The sequence below is a fragment of the Pterocles gutturalis genome, unplaced genomic scaffold (assembly GCF_000699245.1).
Source record: "Pterocles gutturalis isolate BGI_N339 unplaced genomic scaffold, ASM69924v1 scaffold34072, whole genome shotgun sequence".
NCBI classification, from domain to species: domain Eukaryota; kingdom Metazoa; phylum Chordata; class Aves; order Pterocliformes; family Pteroclidae; genus Pterocles; species Pterocles gutturalis.
Window position 1 is genome coordinate 1 of NW_010108978.1, and position 21,492 is coordinate 21,492.

Consider the following 21,492-nt stretch of genomic DNA (forward strand, 5'->3'; position numbering starts at 1 on the left):
TGATGAATATATTGAATAGTATCGGTGAATCAGATATAAAGTTTCATTGTAAGATATAAACATGTATACATACATATATATATATACATATATATAAAATTCCCAACTTGCAGGTCCTATTTTCAATCCCACATATTCAGCTCCTGATCTGTATATAACTGGCTCATCCCCTGCATTCATCATTTGTTAACCCTTTCTGGAAGGTTAACCTGCATGTGGAACCTCAATATAAAGTGTGAATGAAAATGTTGAGTCTTGAAGAATCTCTGCTGAGGAAAACTTCTTCTCCTAGGTGTTAAATTCAAGCCAATTTTCTTGTAAGCTTGTAGAGCGAGAATCTGGGATTGTAGGGGCTCATCTCTGTTTTGGATTATGAAAAATGCACAGTCTTGATGTTTACGTGTATAAAAGCTACAAATACTTTTTAAAGTCAGCAATTCTAAGGAAGAAATTACTTCAAACACCTCTCATGATCAATAAACATGAACCTCTTCTTTTTATTGTTGAAATTATTAAATGCACTTGAAGTGTTGGAGTATAACACAAAATCCTATAAAAATGGACACAGTTTCTTCTTCCTCAGCTGCAATTTATTCCATTTGACAAACTCGTGCTAATACAGGAGAGAATGTTGGGGAGCAAGGGAAGATTCTTTTTTTTTTTTTTTGTAAGCGCAGAGATGAATATACTTCATTACTAAAATAATTTGCACAATAATAGAAATACGTAAGTGCACTGCAGACTCTCTGGAGTAAAGCTTTCCTTCTCTCTTTGCTTCCCTGCAAACTCTGACAGTCTGCTCATTAACAGTGAATTGGATTTACATGCCATTTCAAGAGAAGAAGAAAGCACTGGTGTATATACTGTATAATAAGCACTTAGATTTTTGGTTTAATGTAGATGGGAGGGAGCGTTAACATTTTTAAGGCTTTCCAGGGTGAATTAAGTTTTGATGACCTGCTTCATTTCTGACAATAGTCCCCAGCTTTAGACCTGTAAATTTGAGTTTGATTAACAGGACTGCATGCATCCTGCTGCAGCAGTCTGGCTTTTGCTGATTTTGGTGACCATGCAGGCAGGAAATAATCTACCAATAATTCAGGTAAAGCACCTTTTTCATGGGTGGGTTTTTGTTGGTTTTGGTTTTGTTTTGTTTTGTTTTGTTTCTTTGCAAACTCAGCATCATTATGAACCGAAGGATTTGGCTCTGGGAAAGTGTTATGCAGCCCCCTTGTTAAAATGATGCCCTAGAACATGCCTTGTGTCCTCTTGGAGGGGAGAGGGCTGTGCCAGTCTGAAAAAAAAGGCAGGAAAATTTAATGCATTCTTTTTCCAGAGCAGTTGTTACACATCTGCCTTTCGAGTGCCACACATTAAGTTGGTTGAAATTGAAAGCTCAGATAGGAGCCTCTCTCTCAAAACATTTCTCAGGAATATTTTTCATTAGCTCATATCATTACGTGCACAATCCCTTCTTCACCCTCACCCCTGTCATGGTTTCATACATGAGGGAGGTGAGGGAGTTTATCTGAATTGAAATCTATGCAAAGATATCTTTAAAAGTCTAACAGAGGGTGCTCTTCTCTCAGAAGCTGTGATGGGGAAGCACATGCAGAATGACTAAGGCAGCCAATTAATATGTTATATAAACAGCAAGCACCACTAGAAAAAGGAGAGAGAGAAAGAAAAATGAGAGATTTGGGGTGGGGGAGGAAGGGGGGAAGGGAGGTTGTAAGTATAAAGTGTTTGCCTTAGGACTTGTCTTCAGTTATAGAGCCAGACTCACATGACTGGAGCTGGGTTTGATGTGGTAATGAAGCATTGATCACAGGAAAAAGATGAAATGGCCTTTGCTCATTCATTATTTTTATCTTCTAGCTGTGGAAGACAGAAAATTGTTCATAGGAATGGTTTCGAAGAAGTGTAATGAGAATGATATCAGGGTGATGTTTTCTCCGTTCGGCCAGATAGAAGAATGCCGAATCCTTCGGGGACCGGATGGGCTGAGCAGAGGTGAGTGTGCAGTCTGTAAAGTCTCTTTCCTTAAGTGCTAATTGGGAGCTACATGTCACAGCCAGGGTAGGCATAGCCACTGTCTGCAGCTAGAGGTTACGCTGTAATACGTCCCACGTGATGAAGGTATCCACATGAACTTTTCACAGTGACTGAAATTATCACCTTTTATTTCCAGTGTCAGAAAGGTCTCGGTGCCAACATATTAACTTGTGTTATTGCCCTGTTTGTCAGCTGGAAAGGTTCCTTTGCACCCTGAGAAAACACCCTCAGTTTTCTGCTCTCTTAAAATCAAAGATTCTTCCCTGACCCCATTTCTGCTTTGTAACATAAGGCCATGAAAAAAAAATAGGACTGTAAATGACTGCTTGAAGGCATACAGGGTCATGGGAACTGGCCCACGCTGTAGCGTTATCTCCTCCGTTCCTGTGTTTTCTATAACTGTATGCAAAACATATGTCTGCTGTAACTCAGAAACAAAGGTTAGCTTGAACCTGAGAGCTTTGCCTGGACAAAACTTTGTAAAAAAGAGCTTTCAAAGCTTGTGCCTCTATCCCAACCCCAAGACCAGGGCAGAGGCGTTAAGCAGCATCACCGAGCGTGGTCAAGCGGCTGACCTGACCTTTGGCAATGAAGTGCAGCATAGACTTCAATAGACCTGTGATCCATTTTGAATGAAAAAGTGCCTTTTGGGGAAAGGCCATCTGAAAACATACTGAAAAGAGAAATAGATGTATATTGATGACCCAGGCTGCATATTAACTCCATGGTATATGGACCTGAAATTATTCTCAGAGCATGAACCTTCTCAAAAAGTCAGTGCCAGGTGGTGCTGAGTGGAAAAGAAAATAGTGATAGTCCCATCAGTCAGTGGGGAGGGATGCTGTGGTACCAGCCATGGCCATTTAACAGCACAGGGAGTAAAGTAATTTTAAGTGTGGAGCTGTGAAAACATCACTCTGTTTCTATAGGAAAAAAAAATACATAGAAAGCACAGTTTATGCATTTTATTACATTTTCAAAAGGCACTGAAAAAGTAATAGTACCCATTTTGCATAGAGATACAGGTATAGGAATTGTTCTTTACTTTTGGATCTACTTGTTTCCAGGAAGCTGTAGGAACCTCAGTATTTTGCGCAACAATTTATGTGTGGGATTTTTGTTTTGTGTGCACCCCAGCTTCTTTAAAATGCCTATAAACTTCAGCAGGGGAAGTTGCAGGTATTCCTATGTTTTGTGGAGTGGCTTGAAAGCACTTGCTCTACTACTTCTGAATAATAAGGACTTGTCGAAAAGACACTCCGACAATAAATAAGAAGCCCCAAGCAAATTACACACTTACAGTTATGCATGCTTAGTCTGGGATCCCAAAACTTCTGGGGCTGGGATGTGGCAATCCCTTCGGGCAAGGAGAGCCTCAGGATCTTGGCTTTTGCCTTGGGGAAGACTGAGGGAAAGGTCTGAGGTTGGTGCCTGTAGCTCAGTAATGAATGTTAACTGATGGAGTCGAGCACTGCCATTATCTGTCTAGACCCAACATTGAGGCAAAACAAATATTTCTGATTTTCACTGAGTACATTTTGTAAGTAGCACAGGGAAGGGATGATGGAAGATACAAGTGGGAAAGGAGCTAAGTGACTGCTGAAATAATAAGATCTGGGCATCAGATGTTCAGAGCCCCAAAAAGGTTTAACTGACTCCTAAGCATCACCCAGCAAAGAAATGGGATCCATAGAAATCCCACTGTGTACTTGCTTTTATTCAACAGACATTGGGCGTAGCACGAGTATAGAAAAGCTAATCAGGAAATCCAACAGGGTAAGTAAGTGTGGTGGGGTAGTTTTGTTCTGCAGTAAATAGCAATCTCACAATAATCAGAAGATGAGATTTTTAAGCCATGTCACCGACGTATCAGGCAGGGCGGTGCTGTCTGCTGGCCAGCAGAGCCGTAGAGCTAATGTGCTGCTCTCTCCTGCCAGAGGCTGAAGATCTCAGTCCAGGTAGGTCACACACCAGTAGTTGTAGCAGAGCTGTATCCTCTCTGCCACTGGGGTTTATTTCGGTCACAATCATGACTGATATTCTCTCATGCCCTCATGCATCATGCCTTGTTAAACTTGAATTGCTTTCTACACACCCATGTTCACACTTGAAAATGAGTTCAGCTGTGCCAACCAGGTTTTCAGGCAGATGTTTATCAGCTTCACAGAACCACCTCTCCATGAGAGAAGCCAACGCGTTGGGAAAATGGCTGGTATTGCAGTTGAAATGAAAAGTGCTAAGGGAGATTTGCAGTGGAGGGAGCTCGGCTGCAAAAGCACAGGGTGAAAAGCTGCTTCGCTAAACCAAGAGGGAGAATTTATACAGTTCAATCGTTGTAACAAGTTCCAATACTTAATGAGTTTTAATTCACGTTACCGTCTCCAAGATGAGTTCCCTTTGCCACAAACAGTATTTGTTTTCCCAGCACCCATCCAGATGTGCTTCCCTCCCAGACACAGAGGGGTGAATGAAAAATAGTCACTGTCTTAGGAAAACACCGTCCTCACCATGCCAGAGCTTTCGGGAACTCATGGTGCTCACAGCAGTGAGATGGAAATATGGCCCACTAAACCCTGTTTGGCATCTCTTTTCAATTGCATAACGAGTGCACATCATGGTATCTCGGATGAGAAGAGCTTGAAAAGTATATTCATTGGTATTTATGCCAACTTTCGAGCTTTGTTAAAGGTTCAAGCACATAGTCTTTATTGCCAGCAGATAGCTGCAAGGGATAGCACCGCTGCTCAGTAGAATAGTTTTGGTTTGTGCTGCTTTTTTTTTTTTTTCCTAAATAAGGAGTAAAAAGCTTTCAGCTGACTTGTAGACCATGTCTACACTACAACAGCAACCTTCCCACTAGTACGATAACGATCTGCCATCAACCCGTAGGCGGGATGTAGGGTTGCGGAGTACGACGTGGCTCCAGCAGCAAGGAGAAATCCCGTCCTGTGGTATCAAGGGAAAATGTAACACTTTGTGATGAGTGTGATATAAGTGCTAAGATAAAGAGAGAGCGGAAGAGAGATTGAGCTGGTTGTTTCTATTGTAGTTTCTAGTCAAGAGTTGACAGAACTTTAATAAAGTCACACCCATTGTTGTCACTACTGATAATGGACCGTCAGCATTTCCACTCCAAATTCCTACTGTCAGCTGTTTGAAATTCATCTGTAAACCAAGACTAAAATAATGATACAGAGCTCCAGTGGCAGAACAGTGGATTTTAAAGAAACTGAGATTTCTGTCCTTGAGTCATTTTTTTCCCCACTGTTGTTCAGTCCTGCATCTAAGAAATAATTGTTGTTTATATCTGTAACTTGTTATATTCCGGCCAGCTACAAGAAATAGTCAGCAACCAAAAAGCATTGCCTTCCAAAGGCTCTGGGATAGTCCCTGTGAAATTAGTTGGCTGTCAGAGAGGAATTCCTAGCTGTGAAAAGTATTAAAAAATAAAAATACCCCGTTGGCTGTAGAGATAAAGAAACCAGGGACTCAACAGACATGGAGGCTGGCCTTCGCTTTAGCAGGGTTCATGGGACTATCTAAAGAAGCTTGCCACTGCCTGCACTATATTCATTATTCAAAGAGAAAGATTCAGCCTGCAGGGTGGTTTAATCCAGCACTTTTTCTGAAGAGCTAAGTATGCTTTACAAAAATTCATGATTGTGATATCATGTGCTAAGCTTCATTATCATGAAAAAGCAGAAGTGAACTGCCTCAGATGATTAAGATTTTAAATCACTTATTGTAAACGGCTTAAGGAAACTTTCGGACCTCCTGATTCCTTGCACTGTGCAGTGTCTACTTGACCACAGATGCCAACACAGACAGCCATGCAATGATAGCTGGAGTGTGCAAAAACAGCCAGAAATACCCAAGTTTGATTTGTAGCTGTGCCACTGATGTGCTGTACTGACCGTAGGTGAGTTGGTCTCTCATCATCTCTCTGTTATCCCGTTCCTTAAAATAAGGATAGCGATGCTCCTCTACCTTTGTAAAATGCTTTTTTTTTACATCACTGGATCAATATCTCTGTATCACCCTAGGAATTATTACCATCAGTAATGATGATTTTAAAAATCCTCTTATCACAGGAGCACCACACAGCAAATTATTCTGCTGTATTGCTAAGTGCAGATTTATATAACAGATACCAGAAAGAAGCCAACTGGGTTGATAGCATGCACTGAAAAAAACTTCTAATAGCATATACGGACAGTTGGATATACCATGAAAATTGTGGAAAAGCTCCAGATGCCTATTCCTACATCTTCTAGGCTCCTAACTGTATGATTTTTTTAACAAAACATCACCAGGTACATGGGACAAGTGAACATTTCTGCAGACATTGATTACAGACTTTTTTTTTTCTTTGTTTTCTTTAAGAGCAGATTAGAAGTGGCATGGACACTTAAACCATGGCCAGGCAATTTAATTTCGTGAAAATCCATTCATAACTTTCAGACTCAGGAGTTTTTTTGATGACCGAGTAAAAGAAAATTAGTATTTGCATCAGAATTAATCACAGTGAAGGGTAGGAGAGGAGGTCTTATGCCTGTTTGTTTTTCTTTATGGATATTTACTTCTCCTTTCTGAGCTAAAGTAACATGAAGTACCAGCCACGGGAAAAGCCTGGATTTGGGGACACCTCCTGACTTGTGTATCAGTAAGTGATGGGAAATGAGAACAGTGGAAGTGCTGTATTTTTAATTGCTCTTCAGAAGCACTTCCATGTCTTGTTTCTTTTGCTGTAATGTGGTGACTTTTTAATTTTTTCCAATCATTATGGCACATTTAATTTTCTTTTTCCCCTGCCAAAACTCTTTTGAAGCTGGGAAGGAATAAACACATCCAAGTGACCAGTGTCTCTGCTGGCCTTTGGCCAATAACTACATCTCAGATTTCCATTACTGCAGCTTTGCAGCAATTGCTCCCCAGAGGGAAGTCTGAAATGAAATAATTTCCAAGAGGTTTTATTCCAACAAGGCAGTCATCTAGGCACTGTTAGAGAATGTGGCCTTTGGTACCTGTTGGATTCTGGTTTTGTGTAAATTCCAGTTATTCAGGTCTGCAATTTGCAGGGTGGTTAATTGACTGTCCAATTAGAAATGCTTTGAGGGAACCGTGAACTTCAGGAAGTTTAAAATCTAGAATCTGTTATCTGATCGATAGTCAAGAGAAGTCAGTAAAGCCAAAGAGATGAGGCATGTTCACAGGATGTGCCTCTTCTTTGTGCCCGATATGCTTAAATGAAAGAGCTTCACTGTGACTTTTTCAAAATGCTTTACTTTGCACTGGGTGTTGCTCCTGGTCTCAGCCCTGTCTTGTGTGTCTGAAGTAATACCTAATGACCAAATGTCTGTACATAAACAATTTGATGTCTTAGTTTGTAGCTGAAATGTATTTTAACCCCTAAGCCAGATTTTTGTGTGATGTCTTCATTAGAAGGCTGTTTCCCAGGCTGTTCCTTCATTCAGACCATGCTATATTAGCACAGTGTAGAAAAGGGAAAGTCTACTTTGCAATCTCCGCTAGAAATACTTTAACACAGCTAGAGCTTATTTTTATCACACTTCAATTTCCATAGCTTTTTATTTGAGCCTTATCTTGTCTTTAAATAGAGGCTTTCGTTTCAGAGGATCCCAAACACTTCTTGCAGGAGTACTTTGGCAGCTTTTCACTATTGTTTCTCCACAAAATTGATGAAAAACCCTGTTTACGATGAACGAGGAAGCTGTAGTGCAACCATTACAGCCCCAGCTGCACAGCCACCATACGTCGTACTGCGGCTGCTTGCATGACTTTGAAAATCTCTTGAGCCTTCTTCTGTGTCAGAGGGGTCATTGTATTTTTTTTAATTGATTACATCTGCCTTTCTTTCATCTCCAGAACTTTAAAGCCATGGTTTTAAACTTCCATTTTTTAACTCTAGGCGTGATTCAAAAAAGTCTAGGGGTTTTGCATCTCCCTTTGGCTTCACTGAGGGTTTGGGGGCTTTAAAACCTCTGGTAGACCATGGCAGTCTTATGTGGGAGGCTTTTTGTGTAGGTATGAAATCAGAGCCCTTACCTTGAGGCTTCCATACTTAAAAATGTTCTACTTCACTTGCGGCTCGCAAGTATTGATGTTATGTTAGATTGTGTGTGAACTGCTGACTGAACGTTTCAAAAGAGTCTATGAAAGCCTGAGATGAGAAGAATTGAGTGAAGCAAGAGCTGAAATGGGGCAGTGCTGAGGTTTTTAAAATATTTTAAATAATTCAGTTGCTGGAGCAGCAAGCCCTAGGTTTGGGATGGCATGGGTCAGAGAGAAACCTTACCAAATTTCACAGCCTCTTCAAAATTCTCCCTCGGTTTGGAGTGGGAGGGGGGTAAAGACCAACCCTGTGAGTTTAGATGTTCTCTCAGCTGAGATGGCAAATGTGATGACAATGTGCTCTAAAATATCGTCTGTGACAGGGCTGGGTGCCTCCCTCCAGTTCTGCCTGCAGAAGGAAATTGCTTCAAGCAGCCTTTCCCCAGTCAATCATTTATCTGGTGCAGGGAGTGAGGAGGCAGCCTTGGAGAAGCAACTAAAACTCTTAGACCTCCTTTCTCCCTCCCCTTTTGTTTCTGTTTGTGATCCCTGACATTTTGAAACCAGAGGTGATAAATAATTGCAAGGTGACTTGCAGGTTGGCTGTATTTACAAAAGGATTTTTTTTTTTTTTTTGTGGTTAGGTAGCTGGTGGTACAAAACAAAGTAATTTCAAGACATTAGCTATAGAAACAATCGCCACATTTTCTCTCCTGGAGAGCTTCATAGCTCTGGTAAGAAGGGAGTCAGTATGGTAAAACAGAAATAATTCGCTTGTAGCTGTTGGTCCAGAAGACCTCAGCCCACAGCACTACAATCACTGCAGTGTTTCACAGGAAGAGGTAAGAGGCCATGGAAATCTTTCTTGTTTCCTTGCACCACGAGGCATGAAACCTGATTAGTCTTGTCCTCTTGTAATTGTGATTTACAGTCCTAAAGCTGGCAGTGTGTTCCCGAAAGACCACCTGTATCCATGAGATACACTGAGTGAGAGTGTGCTGAAAAGGGTTTTCCCAGCCCCTCAGAAACTGATGCAGCAAGAGTGCAGGATGGTTCAGGCAGAGCTCAGCTGGATTAAACGGGCAAAATCCAGTGACTTGTGATTAAATTCTAGGTGCCCAACTAAACCATCCTCCCAAAGTGCATACGTACCCCATACAGAAAACTAAAGTCACTGCCATCAACTGTGGCAGAGAGTACAGGCATCTCAGAAGAACAGCTTTTCTGAATACCTACACTACACGTGCCAGTTTGGTGGACTGAATCCTATGACAGAGGCTTAGCTCCCCTCCAGTGTGGCAATCTGGTCGTGAAGGAAAGGATCCCATGGTTCACACATAATCAAATACATATGCACACATAATAAATATACAAATATTGTGTGTGAGTGTCCAGGTTTGGTAGCTGCAAAAATAAATAACTCTTGAATGTGAATACCTGTAGCAGTGTCTGGAAAGATGGTTAAATTAGCCAGCATTTAATTGGGGTGCTTGATGGTAACAACCAAAGGTCTAGGTTATCACATAATTTAGAAAGAAGGTTGTCTACTGAATTTTTACCATCGTTATTGAGACAAATTGGGTATTTACTGTGCAAATGGCCACTGTCCACTGGCGGGAAATCACCCACTGACTGGCGGTAACAAGGGGACCTAACCTTGTCGCCTCTGGCTGGCAAACCGTAATTAAAATGCAGTCCCGTCTTCTCTGCGGAATGCTGTTTCCAAATGCTCATATTCAAGCTGCATAACCTCATTCATCAGGCATTCCCCTTGCCCAGAGAACAAGTTTCTTTTAAATTGGTAGCTTGCTATATGTCACTTTTCAGAGATCTGCTGCGAAGGTCTTTTCACTCCATGACAAAAGCGATGGGATCTACGCAAATGGATTTGGACTGAGGAACAAGGAGGGGGGTTTTGGAGTAGCGTTGGGCACTGAAAGTCCCCAACAGCTGAGCTTTGTGGTTAAAAAGAGAAAAAGCTTAAGGGAGGGAAGAGTGCTTTATCTTGAGAGGAGCGCAGCTTTATTTCTCTGCTGAATCACGTTTCTTTTGAGACCTGCTAATTGCAACATCTCTCAGAAAGTTACTTACAGCGGTACTGCTGGGTAGAAATTGTGATAAATGCATAAACTGTGTCTTATTGATTTCTGTTGACATTTTACATGCTTCTTATGCATTCTAAACCTCCATTCAGTAATTGTCAGTATGGTACACACTCCTGGATAATGAGAGCAAAAGAAGTGAATGAAGCAGTTTCTTGAGCATTATAAACAATATTATTCAAGGCTCTGTATGGGGTTTCCTTCCTGCCCTCCAGTATATCTCTATTTGTGCTCATCCCCTATTGAATTTGCAAGACAAGAAATGAAAACCCTTGGTGTTATTTCCTCTGTTAATGACAATAACAGAAATGTTTTTTAAGAGAGATTACTTTGAGACTGCTGGTAAATTTGAGCCTCTTTAATTTTAGTGGACAGCAGCAATATGGAATCTAGCGGAGGTACTGTAGTTTGTTTACCCTTCTACTGCACATTTTGTCTAGGTGCCGTGCAGAAAGCTGTTTGTTACATCGTTTTCTTTGACAGAAATTTGTTGCTGAATAAGAATAGTATAGCCACACGTAGTATGTGGCTAAACACCAGTACAACATCATCAGCTGTTACCTGAGAGGTACAGAGTCACAACACTGCCGTGAAGTTTGCATAAAGAATTCTGACTTCTGATTTTATCACGCTCACTTATCAGTCAGAGGTACACAAGCCAGCTTAGGTTCTCTTGTATCAAGGGCCTCTACATTAAACAAACAAACAAAAAAACATACTGCATGATGCAAAAATGCATTGACTATTTTCATGAGTAGATGTAGTGCTTTTGGGTAATGATCAGGCATTGCTTTCTCTTACTGTTGTTTGATTAAAATGTGAATACAGTCTTGACTTGATAATCTCACCAGGTACACACAGAGCAAAAAAAGAAAGGTATTTTGTGCCTCAAATTGATTTGTATGAACCAAACAATCTGTTGCTTGTTGGATTGCAAAATAGTTTATTTTGCCCATTGGCCACAGGGGCAACAATATTGTATTTTTGGTGCCAGAATGGAGCTTTCATGCATTAGCTCTAAAATGACAATATGCTTTAGCCTCTCAGTGCTTAGATTTGCTTCATTTGGAAATCTTTTAAGTAGTAATAATAATAATGTTTTGAGGAAATTGAGTGGAACACTAAATTATTCTCTGAAACCTAAGTTCAAACTGTGCAAGGCTAAGGGAGCTGAAAATCAATGTACTTTTAAAGTCATTAGAGATCACAAGTGAAATAAGTCTGTGTTGCTTTAGCTAAGCTTTTAGTGTGCCATGGTATTATTACAAAATCAGCCTGAATCGGCATTAATTTCACAGTCTTTTTCTTTAAGATGCCCAAGGGTGCATGAAGAATAAAATTTAAATCTCAGAAGGCAATGTTTTTATTAGTCAAAAGGGCAATGAGTCGTGCACTAAAAAAGTTGACCTGTACCATGCAGTGTAGGTATGACTGACAATAGCAAAAGGGTGGAAAAATAGCCCAGGCATTAGCCTACTGGCTTTTCATTACTATTTAAAAGACTGAAGAGGGAAAAAAGTGGGTTTTCAGTTATTCATGCACATAGCTTCAGAATAGTTCAAGTTGGTGGTAGCTTTCATAAATCAAAGAATTATACTTGTACGTAGGACTTGGAGAAACAAAAATCATAAAGATTTTTATTTTAATACGTTATTTTCTTAAATGTTGAGATTCCACCTACATTACTGAATTTTGTCTGAGTCTTTTCACACTTAGTCGCAGGCTACACAGTGGAGATTTTCTCATCCTTATTTGTCTGGTTATTCTTGGTGCATCACGGAAATATGTGATATTATGGACTACTTTATTAAATTTCTAGTTCAGCTGCCAGTGATGCCAGTCATTTATTCACTATCCACAATCTACCAGAAAAGCAGAAAAGCTATAGCAAGCAATTGTTAATACATGGTCTGAACAGACTAAACAATGCAATCCAAAGTCTGTATAAAAGCCTTACTTATTTCAAAACCTGTGGCTAAAGAAAAAAAAAAAAAAAAAAAAAAAAAAAAAAAAAAAGAAAAAAACCCAGGAAAAAACCCTTCCTCCTCACCCATCCCCACCTAATTTTTTTCTTTCATCTATGGTCAGATTAGCAAGTCAGCACTGTCAATAAATAAACTAGAGAAGTTGTTTATTTTTATGTACTACAGAGAACAGTGTCGTCTTGTGGCCGTTCTCGTAGACTGTGTTGGTTTAACAAGCGTCCAACCCTTTTGTCTTGTTGTTTTTTGTCTTTCCTGCTCCCTGTCCCCTTGTTCCCACAGGCTGTGCGTTTGTCACATTTTCTACAAGGGCAATGGCACAGAATGCAATCAAAGCCATGCACCAGTCTCAGACCATGGAGGTACAGTACTGTATCATTTGCCCTTTCTTTGTTTTCTTTGTGCAAATGATTGCGAATGGTAAAGCCATGCTCTCCTGGACCAGATCAGACACATGACAATCACAGATTTAAATTTTTTACCAACTCACTCTCCCTGTCTTTCTGAAGCTTGTTTTTCTTAATGAAAGCGCACGATAAGGTTGCTGTGTGGTATCCAAACACAGCTCTTGATCCTCTTTTCAGTGGCATTCAGCAGAAAATAAAAACGCTGTGAATACCACTCCTCAGTCATACTCAGAGTGTATCTGATGAGTAAATGACCTCTAATTTTAACACACACACACCCCCAAAGAAAAAAAATCTTGGTTTCTTTTAAATAGATTTCTAAGCATTGTGGTTTGCGCTGCTCTGAGAAAAAGCTCAAGAGATTTAACCTGGCCACGCTGAGTTACTAGTGCATGTGTTTTTCTGCAAATAGAATCTCTTTTTAAGTTAATATAATTTCTCCTTCTTCATGTAGCCAATAAAAATGCTAATGATGACAGAGCATATCGAAGTGTGGCACTTCCTGCAGAGCGCCGTCGTGGCCAGCCCTTCGCAAGCAACGCTCTTTATTTCCTCCCAAACCGCCGCTACGGCCTCTTATTTTATCATGATGAGCAACACAAAACTTTAAACCTGTTCACTTAATGTGACTAGAGCTGCAGGCTAACGACCCATCCATTGGAGTGGTTATCAAATGCCACGGCTTGTCTGGCAATCTCAAAACTTTTTTCAGTCTGTGATTTTTGTCATGGTCTTTCAGAATTTTGCACAAAAAACCGCACAAGAATGAAGTCTTTACTTACTCTGGATCTTCTAGCTTATCATTGGAGAGTGCATGTTATACTGTATTATGTATACTGTATCTTTGTGTAGTGATGATTTTTCTCAGAGGTGGCATTGATGTTATGTGCACTTGTTTCTTTTTTTTTTTTAATTTCTTTTTCCACCAGGACCTTTCAAATTTATTTTTTTTTCTCAGTGATTTTTCTTTGCAATGCTCTAGTCTCCCAAAGCATGCTGGGTGCTAAACAATCATTATTGCGTCATGTCGTTGAGCTGCTTTGTGTAACGAGCCAAGGGGGGAGACCAGGGGTGGGAGGGTGGAGAGAGGAGAAGAAGGAGAAGATAAAAGCCAAGCCAGTGCATGAAAATGTCACTAACTGTTTCCTGTATCCTACAATTAATGATATCGGCATTGCAAAGCTATTGTCTTTCCAAACATCACGTTTGAATTTGGTTGAGCTCTCTTATAATCAATGTGTTTTCTTTTCAGTGCAATGCATTTTTAGACTCTGAGTATACAGTTTTAGATGAGAATCCACCAGTGAGATGAGAATAATTGGAATTATCTTTACTAGAAAGCTGCTGTTATACAACATATGCAATCTGACCGTATATTATGAAAAAACTGACACTTTGAGTCTCTGAAATAATACTCACAGTAATTTTTCTGCCATGCACTGCTTCATTAATTCAGATCTATATGTTTTGCTGGTTTTGATTCCAAGTAAAAACAAAATGTTTACTAGTAATACTGTGTTTTACCTATATTTTTCCATGTGTTTTAATGTATTTTTCTGTCTAGCAAAATGACTTTTACACAGCTCTACTTCAGAAGATGGTAAAATTAAAGCAATAATACCTCTCAGACAAATTCTCCTATTTTTCTGTTGTATGCGGTACTCCAACAGAGGCTGCATTTTGATGTGATACTTCTGTTGACATTAATTCTATAGAATAGTTGTTCTTGGATCAAAATACTTCTCAACACCTTTAGAGACGTCATCAATAAGGTCCCAAAATTGGCAAGGTGATTCCAAATATTTTGCACTTTGAACATCTGGGTCTTCGTGCCAATTGAGCTTAGGCTGAATTCCTTCTTGGAGAGAAGCAGGACACCCTCCAGCTCCCTGGGTGAGGGGCTCAACAAAGTCTTTACCTGCTGTCTTGACAACACAAAAAAAAAATATGAAGGCAGCACCAGATGTTGGAAAGAAAATGGCCCCATGTGGTGTGGAGATACTAAGCCATTGAATGAGGAAGGGAGATGCACCTTTGTGTACGTGCTGGGGTCTTCCTCTCAAGATAGAAAATGGAAGAGCATAAAATAGAAATCATCCTTTAAGCAAAAAAAGCTTGCTCGCTTTAGCCAATACTCTTCTAGTAAAACGTTAACTTGGGTTAGCTAGTGTTAAATCTCAACTCTCAGCCTGAAACAGTGGTCCTTGGACACTTTAATTTTATGGGTTTTTGCAAACAAAAGTGGGCTTGAGGGACAATATGTAGTACAAAATTGTTTCAACCCGATTACTGCAGAAATTTTTTTTCCCGATTTCATTATTTTCCGTTCTTTGGCACACATCATTGACCAAGATGAATTTTCAAAGTGGGCTAAGGAAGAACAATGGGGATGTTAATGTCCAGATGAACACGTCTCCTAAAATAATGAATTCTCTTATTGCTCTTTCCACCTGACTTTCTGACTTGGTTAAATCAACTGATTTTAAAAACATAATTGCTGCTCTAGAGTTTTTGCTCTTCTATCTCATTTCTGCGGAGTTTTTTTGTTTGTTTAAGGTGTTCAAATGCAGCACCAGTAGGAGACACTAATTTGTTATCATGGAGTAAATTTGATGCAACAATAACAACCCTTTTCTCATATAGAGACACTTGCTACATATAATTTCAGTCTTCAGAATGTTTGCTCTCTGGAAAATGATGAAGTGATGAAATATAGAGCAGACAGTGAAAAAATGAATTATAGATTCATAAATTGCAGATATATTGTTTTTATACAATTTACTGACATTTAAACATTCATACATTTGATGTCAGCTGTAGTGTTGAGTGCTGAGCTGCTGAACTGAGAACTGAAATAGCCATGTAATATTTCTTCCTGGGAAATTCATTTCTATTTCTTTGGAAATAGACTTGATTCTCCTGTACTTATAGGTAGAAGGCAGTAAGTTCTGTTTGTTCATAGCTCAGTGCTATCAAACCTCATATTAAATAGAAACAGCTTGCCTTTTTATTAGCGAAACCAGAAAAAACTCTCCCACAGCCTCCACCCCCTGGCTCCTTTTTCCTTCTTTTTTTTTTTTTTTTAAAGGGTCTTATTTTTAATATTAGTATAAAAATCACCGGAGAGAGGTAATTGTATAACAAGCTGACTCCTTTATAATCTTTGTTTGATTGCTGGAGTGGTACGTATCTCCTTTCTTCCTCATTGAAACATTGAAAGACATTTTTACAATGAAGCACACAGGAAAAGGAGTTGGTGGTGGAATAATAAATCACAAGCAATGATTTTCTAAGATAATTCTAAAGGAACAGTATTGATGGGAGATCTTCATACAAGAGATATTATTATTATTGTGGTTTATTTCATAATTTCGTCTGTTGATTGTGAATATTCTTTTCATTTGTCCTGGTGTGAGGTTCTTCAGAGAAAAGGTACATGGCTGCTTTTTGTAAATATTAGAGGACAGGAACTTTTCTGAAAAAGTTTACAGTGTTGTGAGAGCAGCCGTGGGAAGAGTTACGTTAAGTATAACCCCAGTCCCCATCCCACGCTGTACACTTTGGCTAAAGTGCTGCTGTGTTTTTTGGACTTGAGTCACCTTTCACTTCTACCAGATTCAGATTGAAGTTAGACAAGAAATTAGTAGAATAAAGCATGACGGGTGGAGGGAGGTTATTCGTTGGATCCTATGAAGTTGGAAAACAGTATGAAATGGATTGACAGTTTCTATGACTCACAGAATGCTTGAATTAATTTGAAGACCTGAATCATTGCAGTACATAGTTTGCTCCCTTGATTTGAAAAAAATGAAGACTTGAAAGGTTAAAATATGAAAACAAATTTTAATATCTTAGCGGGGTGGGAAGAAAGAGTGAGAGCAACAGAGGCATCTTTCTAATTCCCCTGTCTCGTTCTCTCAGTGCCTTTACCCAAGAATACCCAACCTGAAGTCCAGGGGAAATATCCAGCTTACCTCAGAAGCCCATCTGGTCCATGACCTCCTACTTCTTCTCAAGTGTACCTTAGACATGGGTGAGGAGTAGGCTGCAGACCAGACTTCTTTTTACAGCCTCCCTATTTCCTAAGGTGTCTTACAGCCCTCCCATATCATGTAACAAGAAGCTTATACAAGCAATAGAACTGGTGGCAATCAGGAATGGGATGCTATCACCACAACTAGTGACTTTTGGTCTGCATCCTGCCCTTCGTTCACATCTTAAGGGTGCTAGATACAAAGCGTGCCTGGGAGCAGACTGCAGGTGGGTGAATTGTCCCAGCAGCATTGCCCTCAGTGCTCACTTGGGACTCGGGGTCCTGGATATGAAAAGGATCAGTGACCCGCTGATGACGGGCGCAGAAGTAAATCTGTTGCTCACAGTCTGTAGACGTAGGGTACACAAGCCAGCTGCACTGAGCGTGACCGCACAGCCAGAGCGTGGTGGCAGGGCGGTGTTGGCTGTGTGGTCCCTGGCAGCGGGGAAGTTGGACACCTCTCCCTTTGGCGATGCCTTGAAAACAGACTGCAGACAAAGCATCGCATCCATCTTATCAGCTGTGAAGCTTAATTAAAGAGGACTGGTACACTCCACTGTCTCTGGCAGCGATTTTGATAGCTGGAAAGAAAAGAGAGCCTGAGGAAAGGTGCTTTATATAAAGAACGGGGGAATCAATAATTGTTCCATAGCCTCTTTTCCTAAGAAGCTGAAAATCTTAGTCCTTGCGGTCCTACATGTGCCAATCACAACAAGAGGGTGAGCAATCGGGTTGTGCCATTGCTGGTGGTCCTATGGGACACGGCTGAGCTCACAGCAAGAGGGTGACTTGGTGGGATTTAACATTTCTGTCTTTCCCGATCTGTCTAACCACAGGGCTGCTCTTCGCCAATCGTGGTGAAGTTCGCCGATACCCAAAAGGACAAGGAGCAGCGGCGTTTGCAGCAGCAGTTGGCGCAGCAGATGCAACAGCTCAACACTGCCACTTGGGGAAACCTCACAGGTCTCGGAGGACTCACACCACAGTATCTAGCTGTAAGTTCATTTCAGAGGTGGTGGCTGTATTATACTGTGTTTATTTCAGAACCATGGTAAAGCAGCCATAGCAAACTCCCTGTAATATATAGCATAGTATCATAGAATCATTAAGGCTGGAAAAGACCTCAAAGATCATCAAGTCCAACCATCAACCCACACCACCTAACCGTGTCTTCTTCTGTATAAAAAGTCTGTATGTTTATCACATGGTCTAAAAATAAATAACAAGGAATAGAATTTGAATAAACATTTCACAATGTGTCAGTGCTGTCAGAGGCAAGCATTTAAAGTTTACTCATACTGCAAAATAAAATTTGATTCCATTAGTTTTATTGTTCTTTTGAATGTTAGAGTCTGTTTTTTTATAGGTGGAATAAAATTGAAGTTTTTCCTTAGGGGAGGGCAGATAGGCAGCTGAACACTGTAGGGGCCACATGTCTATGGTGCAGCCTCTAAACTAGAATCTTGTAGTTCAGTCCTCTAATTTTCCACATTTTAATTCAGAAATGGCTTTCACTTTAATGCATGGTCCCGTCAATGCTAAACATGCGTGGTTCATACTACCTTGTACAGACAGTGAAGATGGCAGGGGAAAGCCATTTGTTTCTCATAAATTTAAAATGGTATTTTCTTTGGTCCATTTGTAAGATGAGAAACAAACATTTCTCCTTGTTGGAGAAATCTGAAATCCACAGCCATGTGTCTGAGGTCCTGGACAGCAGCACGACTGAGAAGGAGCCTCTGCCTTTTGTGGCTCTGAAGCTGAGAGTTCTGGTTGAGCAGCTTTTGGATAACTTGGGGAGTTCCTGATGGTTCTGAGTTAGACAGATAGACATGCCCATATATATGTACTGTGTATGGATAAATACATAATTTACACGCATACAATGCTTTGGGATGGTGATATAATTATAAACAGCAATTTACCTTGCAAATAAAAATATATATTAGTACTGAGGTAGGCTAAATTGTTATATACAAATACCAGCCTAATGAATATCTGTGTGCTTGATTCATAAAGATAATAAAGAAAAAACTGAATTCAAGGGGGTGAGGGAGAATGGACCGTGATTGACAGAGATGAGTTATGGTAACTACTAGACTACAGAGGGTTGTAATTAGTCACGCTATGTTGGTTTAAATAGATTTAACACCTGGTTGTTAAAAAGAATAAATTGATTAATTGTTTTAAAGCAGCAATGTTATTGAGTTTCCCCTGTGTCTCTGTGTTTCTTAATAGAGATTAGACATTAATATGGATTTACAGCATTGACTCTAGGGATGTTCATTCCAACAATAGACAGAACCAAGAGACTGTATAAATGTAAAGGAAGGCATAAATGCTCCAAATGTGAAATGATAGCTTATTTTAGTTTTCTCTTCATTTGTTACGTTAATGTCAGATAGATTGCCGTGTTCTGTTGTTAATTTGCAGCTCCTGCAGCAAGCAACTTCCTCCAGTAACTTGGGTGCCTTCAGCGGCATTCAGCAAATGGCCGGTAAGTTAAAAACCATTTCATTTTGCTCCAGTTATGTTTTGTATTCTTAAGCTGTTGAATTCTGTACCTCTAATAATCACATTGTCAGGGGTGGGGGGGCGTGTTGTGTATTAAATGTGGCAGATGTATTGGCAGGGGACAGCTCGCGGTTCAACGACAATAGAAACACTTTCTCCCCTCTTTCAGAAACTGAAATTAAACCCAGTGCTCCCAGGTTGTGCAAACAGTTTGTCTTGCATTAGTCACCTGCCATTTGTCCAAAGCAACCAATTGTAAATTGCAGGAGAGCTCTTAGTCCCTGCAGCTGAATCCTACCCTATGAAAAGTGTCAGTAAAGCAACAGCAGGATTGCATTCTAATTTCCAGTGAGATTTCTGTGTCCTGAAAAATCAAATTAATGGCAGCCCTCAAACATTTTAATAATAGGTGGTTGGTAAAAATGTTCTGACCTTTTTAATGAAACCCGAGATTACAGGCCTACCTTCAGTATGAATTTTCCGGCTCCTTTTATAATCATGGAAAATTAACTGGGTGCCTTTTTGACTTTGGAACCCTAGTTGACCAAATTACACAACAGAAGCTTTTATGTAAAAGTATAATCTTTAGTCTGGGGGAAAAAGAGAAAGAAAGAAAAGGGAAAAAAAAAAATCAAAGTGTGAGTGGATTTGAAAGCCAGCTAGTTGGAGGGTTTCTTAGTAATGAGCTGTGTGCCAGTAGTAACTGATGTGTAGTGATTAGCAAAAGGTCGCTCCCACTGTGTGACCTACCATGCTGATACCCTAACTTAACATGATGCTAGAGAAGGCAGCATGTGCAGTAAATCAGAGCACAGATGCACATTATGCCTGCCGCGAGAAACTGTTAAAAAGCTTTTTTTCTTGTTAGCAGGGAGGAAAAAAAAGGAAGCACAAAACCTCTAAATTGCTACATTAGTTTATTTTAATCATGAACCCACTGAATCAATGAAGTACAACATTGTGCTTGCTTCATCATCACAAAACAAGGGCTAAAATATTCAGAAGCCTTTATGAACACCATTTTATCACTCTTCTTTCAATCCTGCTCTTCTGCTTCTTCTGATTCCGCTTTGAATGAATCCTGAAATACTTTAACAAGTATAGATATACCGCACTGTATAGCTATACCCCACAGGTATTCTTTGTTCAATTGTTATATTATGCCATTATTGCAGTGACATCAGAGACTAATGTGATCCTGCTGTCTTGACAATATAAATTGGCCTACAGATGACAATATCTCTGAATTATTCTCTCTTCCTCAGACCTGCTGGCAGTGCTTGCTGGTTCTATTATGTTACACTTGCAATCTAGCATTTTTTCATCAAAAAAATGTATCTTAATATGATAAACAGAACAGAGCGATTTTATATTTGGCAGTTTTGGAAGTGGCTTTGAGCTCGGAGATTGTGTTTAATGTTTTCATATTTGGTTAGGTCTACAAAATGGAAGAACTGAGACCCCGAGGAAAAATAATGTGATATCCATTGCATTGTGTGCACCTTGGAAGTTTTCTGTGGCCTGTTTCTCACTGTTAGTGTAGATTCAGCTTTGTCTTCAAGAACTGTGTTGAAACTAAGAATTTTAGTCAAGCAGTTTCAGGATGGGCTCTCAATCTGGGATGTGATTCATTCTCTGAAAATCATATGGTCTTGAGACGAGTAGAAAGTCGTCTTAAGAAATCTTACTGGCACATCATCGTTACTTGAGGGATATACCTTCCTGACCACAGATTAGATTGCTCATGCACTCAGCTATGGGATAATTTAATGACTGGCTGCATCACATGGAATATATGTATTTTTTTATCTTATATTCATGTTATCAAAACAGCTTGAAGTTTACTCCTTTCTCTCCCCAAACATGTAACTCTTAAACCTTGATGATCAAAGTAAAATTAATTATTTTAATTTTCTCTCTGAGCTGCAGCTCTACATGAAAGTGCCAAAGCACTGTTTCGTCGTTAGGACTGAGAGTTCATGTCCTCTCCTCAGAAATCACGCAGTACTATGTCATGCAGTATATCTAGTATCACAGATTTGTGTATTATATTTTGTGAAAGGAATAGAAAATATTCCTGTGCCTGCAGCAAGATCTTGCATTACCTGCTGAAGCCATCCTTGAATGTTTGCAAAGGCCCAGAGTTTTTTAACTTAAGCTGTATATGTTTATTCTACAAAAATGAATCTAATACGTATTTCAGTACTGCATATAGCTTGCCTATTAAGAAAATATTTCAAAGCACAGAGTAAAATCTGGGCACAATTAAGTCAGGTGCTAAAGAAGATCCGTCATTGCAACTTGGAGGTTCTTTGAACATTGTGTTT

General features: G+C 39.8%; 1 protein-coding gene across 1 annotated transcript in view; it reads left to right on the top strand.

Annotated features, from left to right (window-relative positions):
* Positions 1-1,878: 1,878 nt before the first annotated feature.
* CELF2 (CUGBP, Elav-like family member 2) overlaps positions 1,879-21,492 on the top strand; it is a gene marked incomplete at both ends in the record, with an annotated part of 57,721 nt that continues 38,107 nt past the window's right edge. The window contains 4 exons of the mRNA XM_010072827.1: positions 1,879-2,013; positions 12,494-12,573; positions 17,488-17,646; positions 19,085-19,148. Coding sequence (XP_010071129.1) covers positions 1,879-2,013; positions 12,494-12,573; positions 17,488-17,646; positions 19,085-19,148 — 438 coding nt within the window. The remainder of the gene's footprint in view (positions 2,014-12,493; positions 12,574-17,487; positions 17,647-19,084; positions 19,149-21,492) is intronic.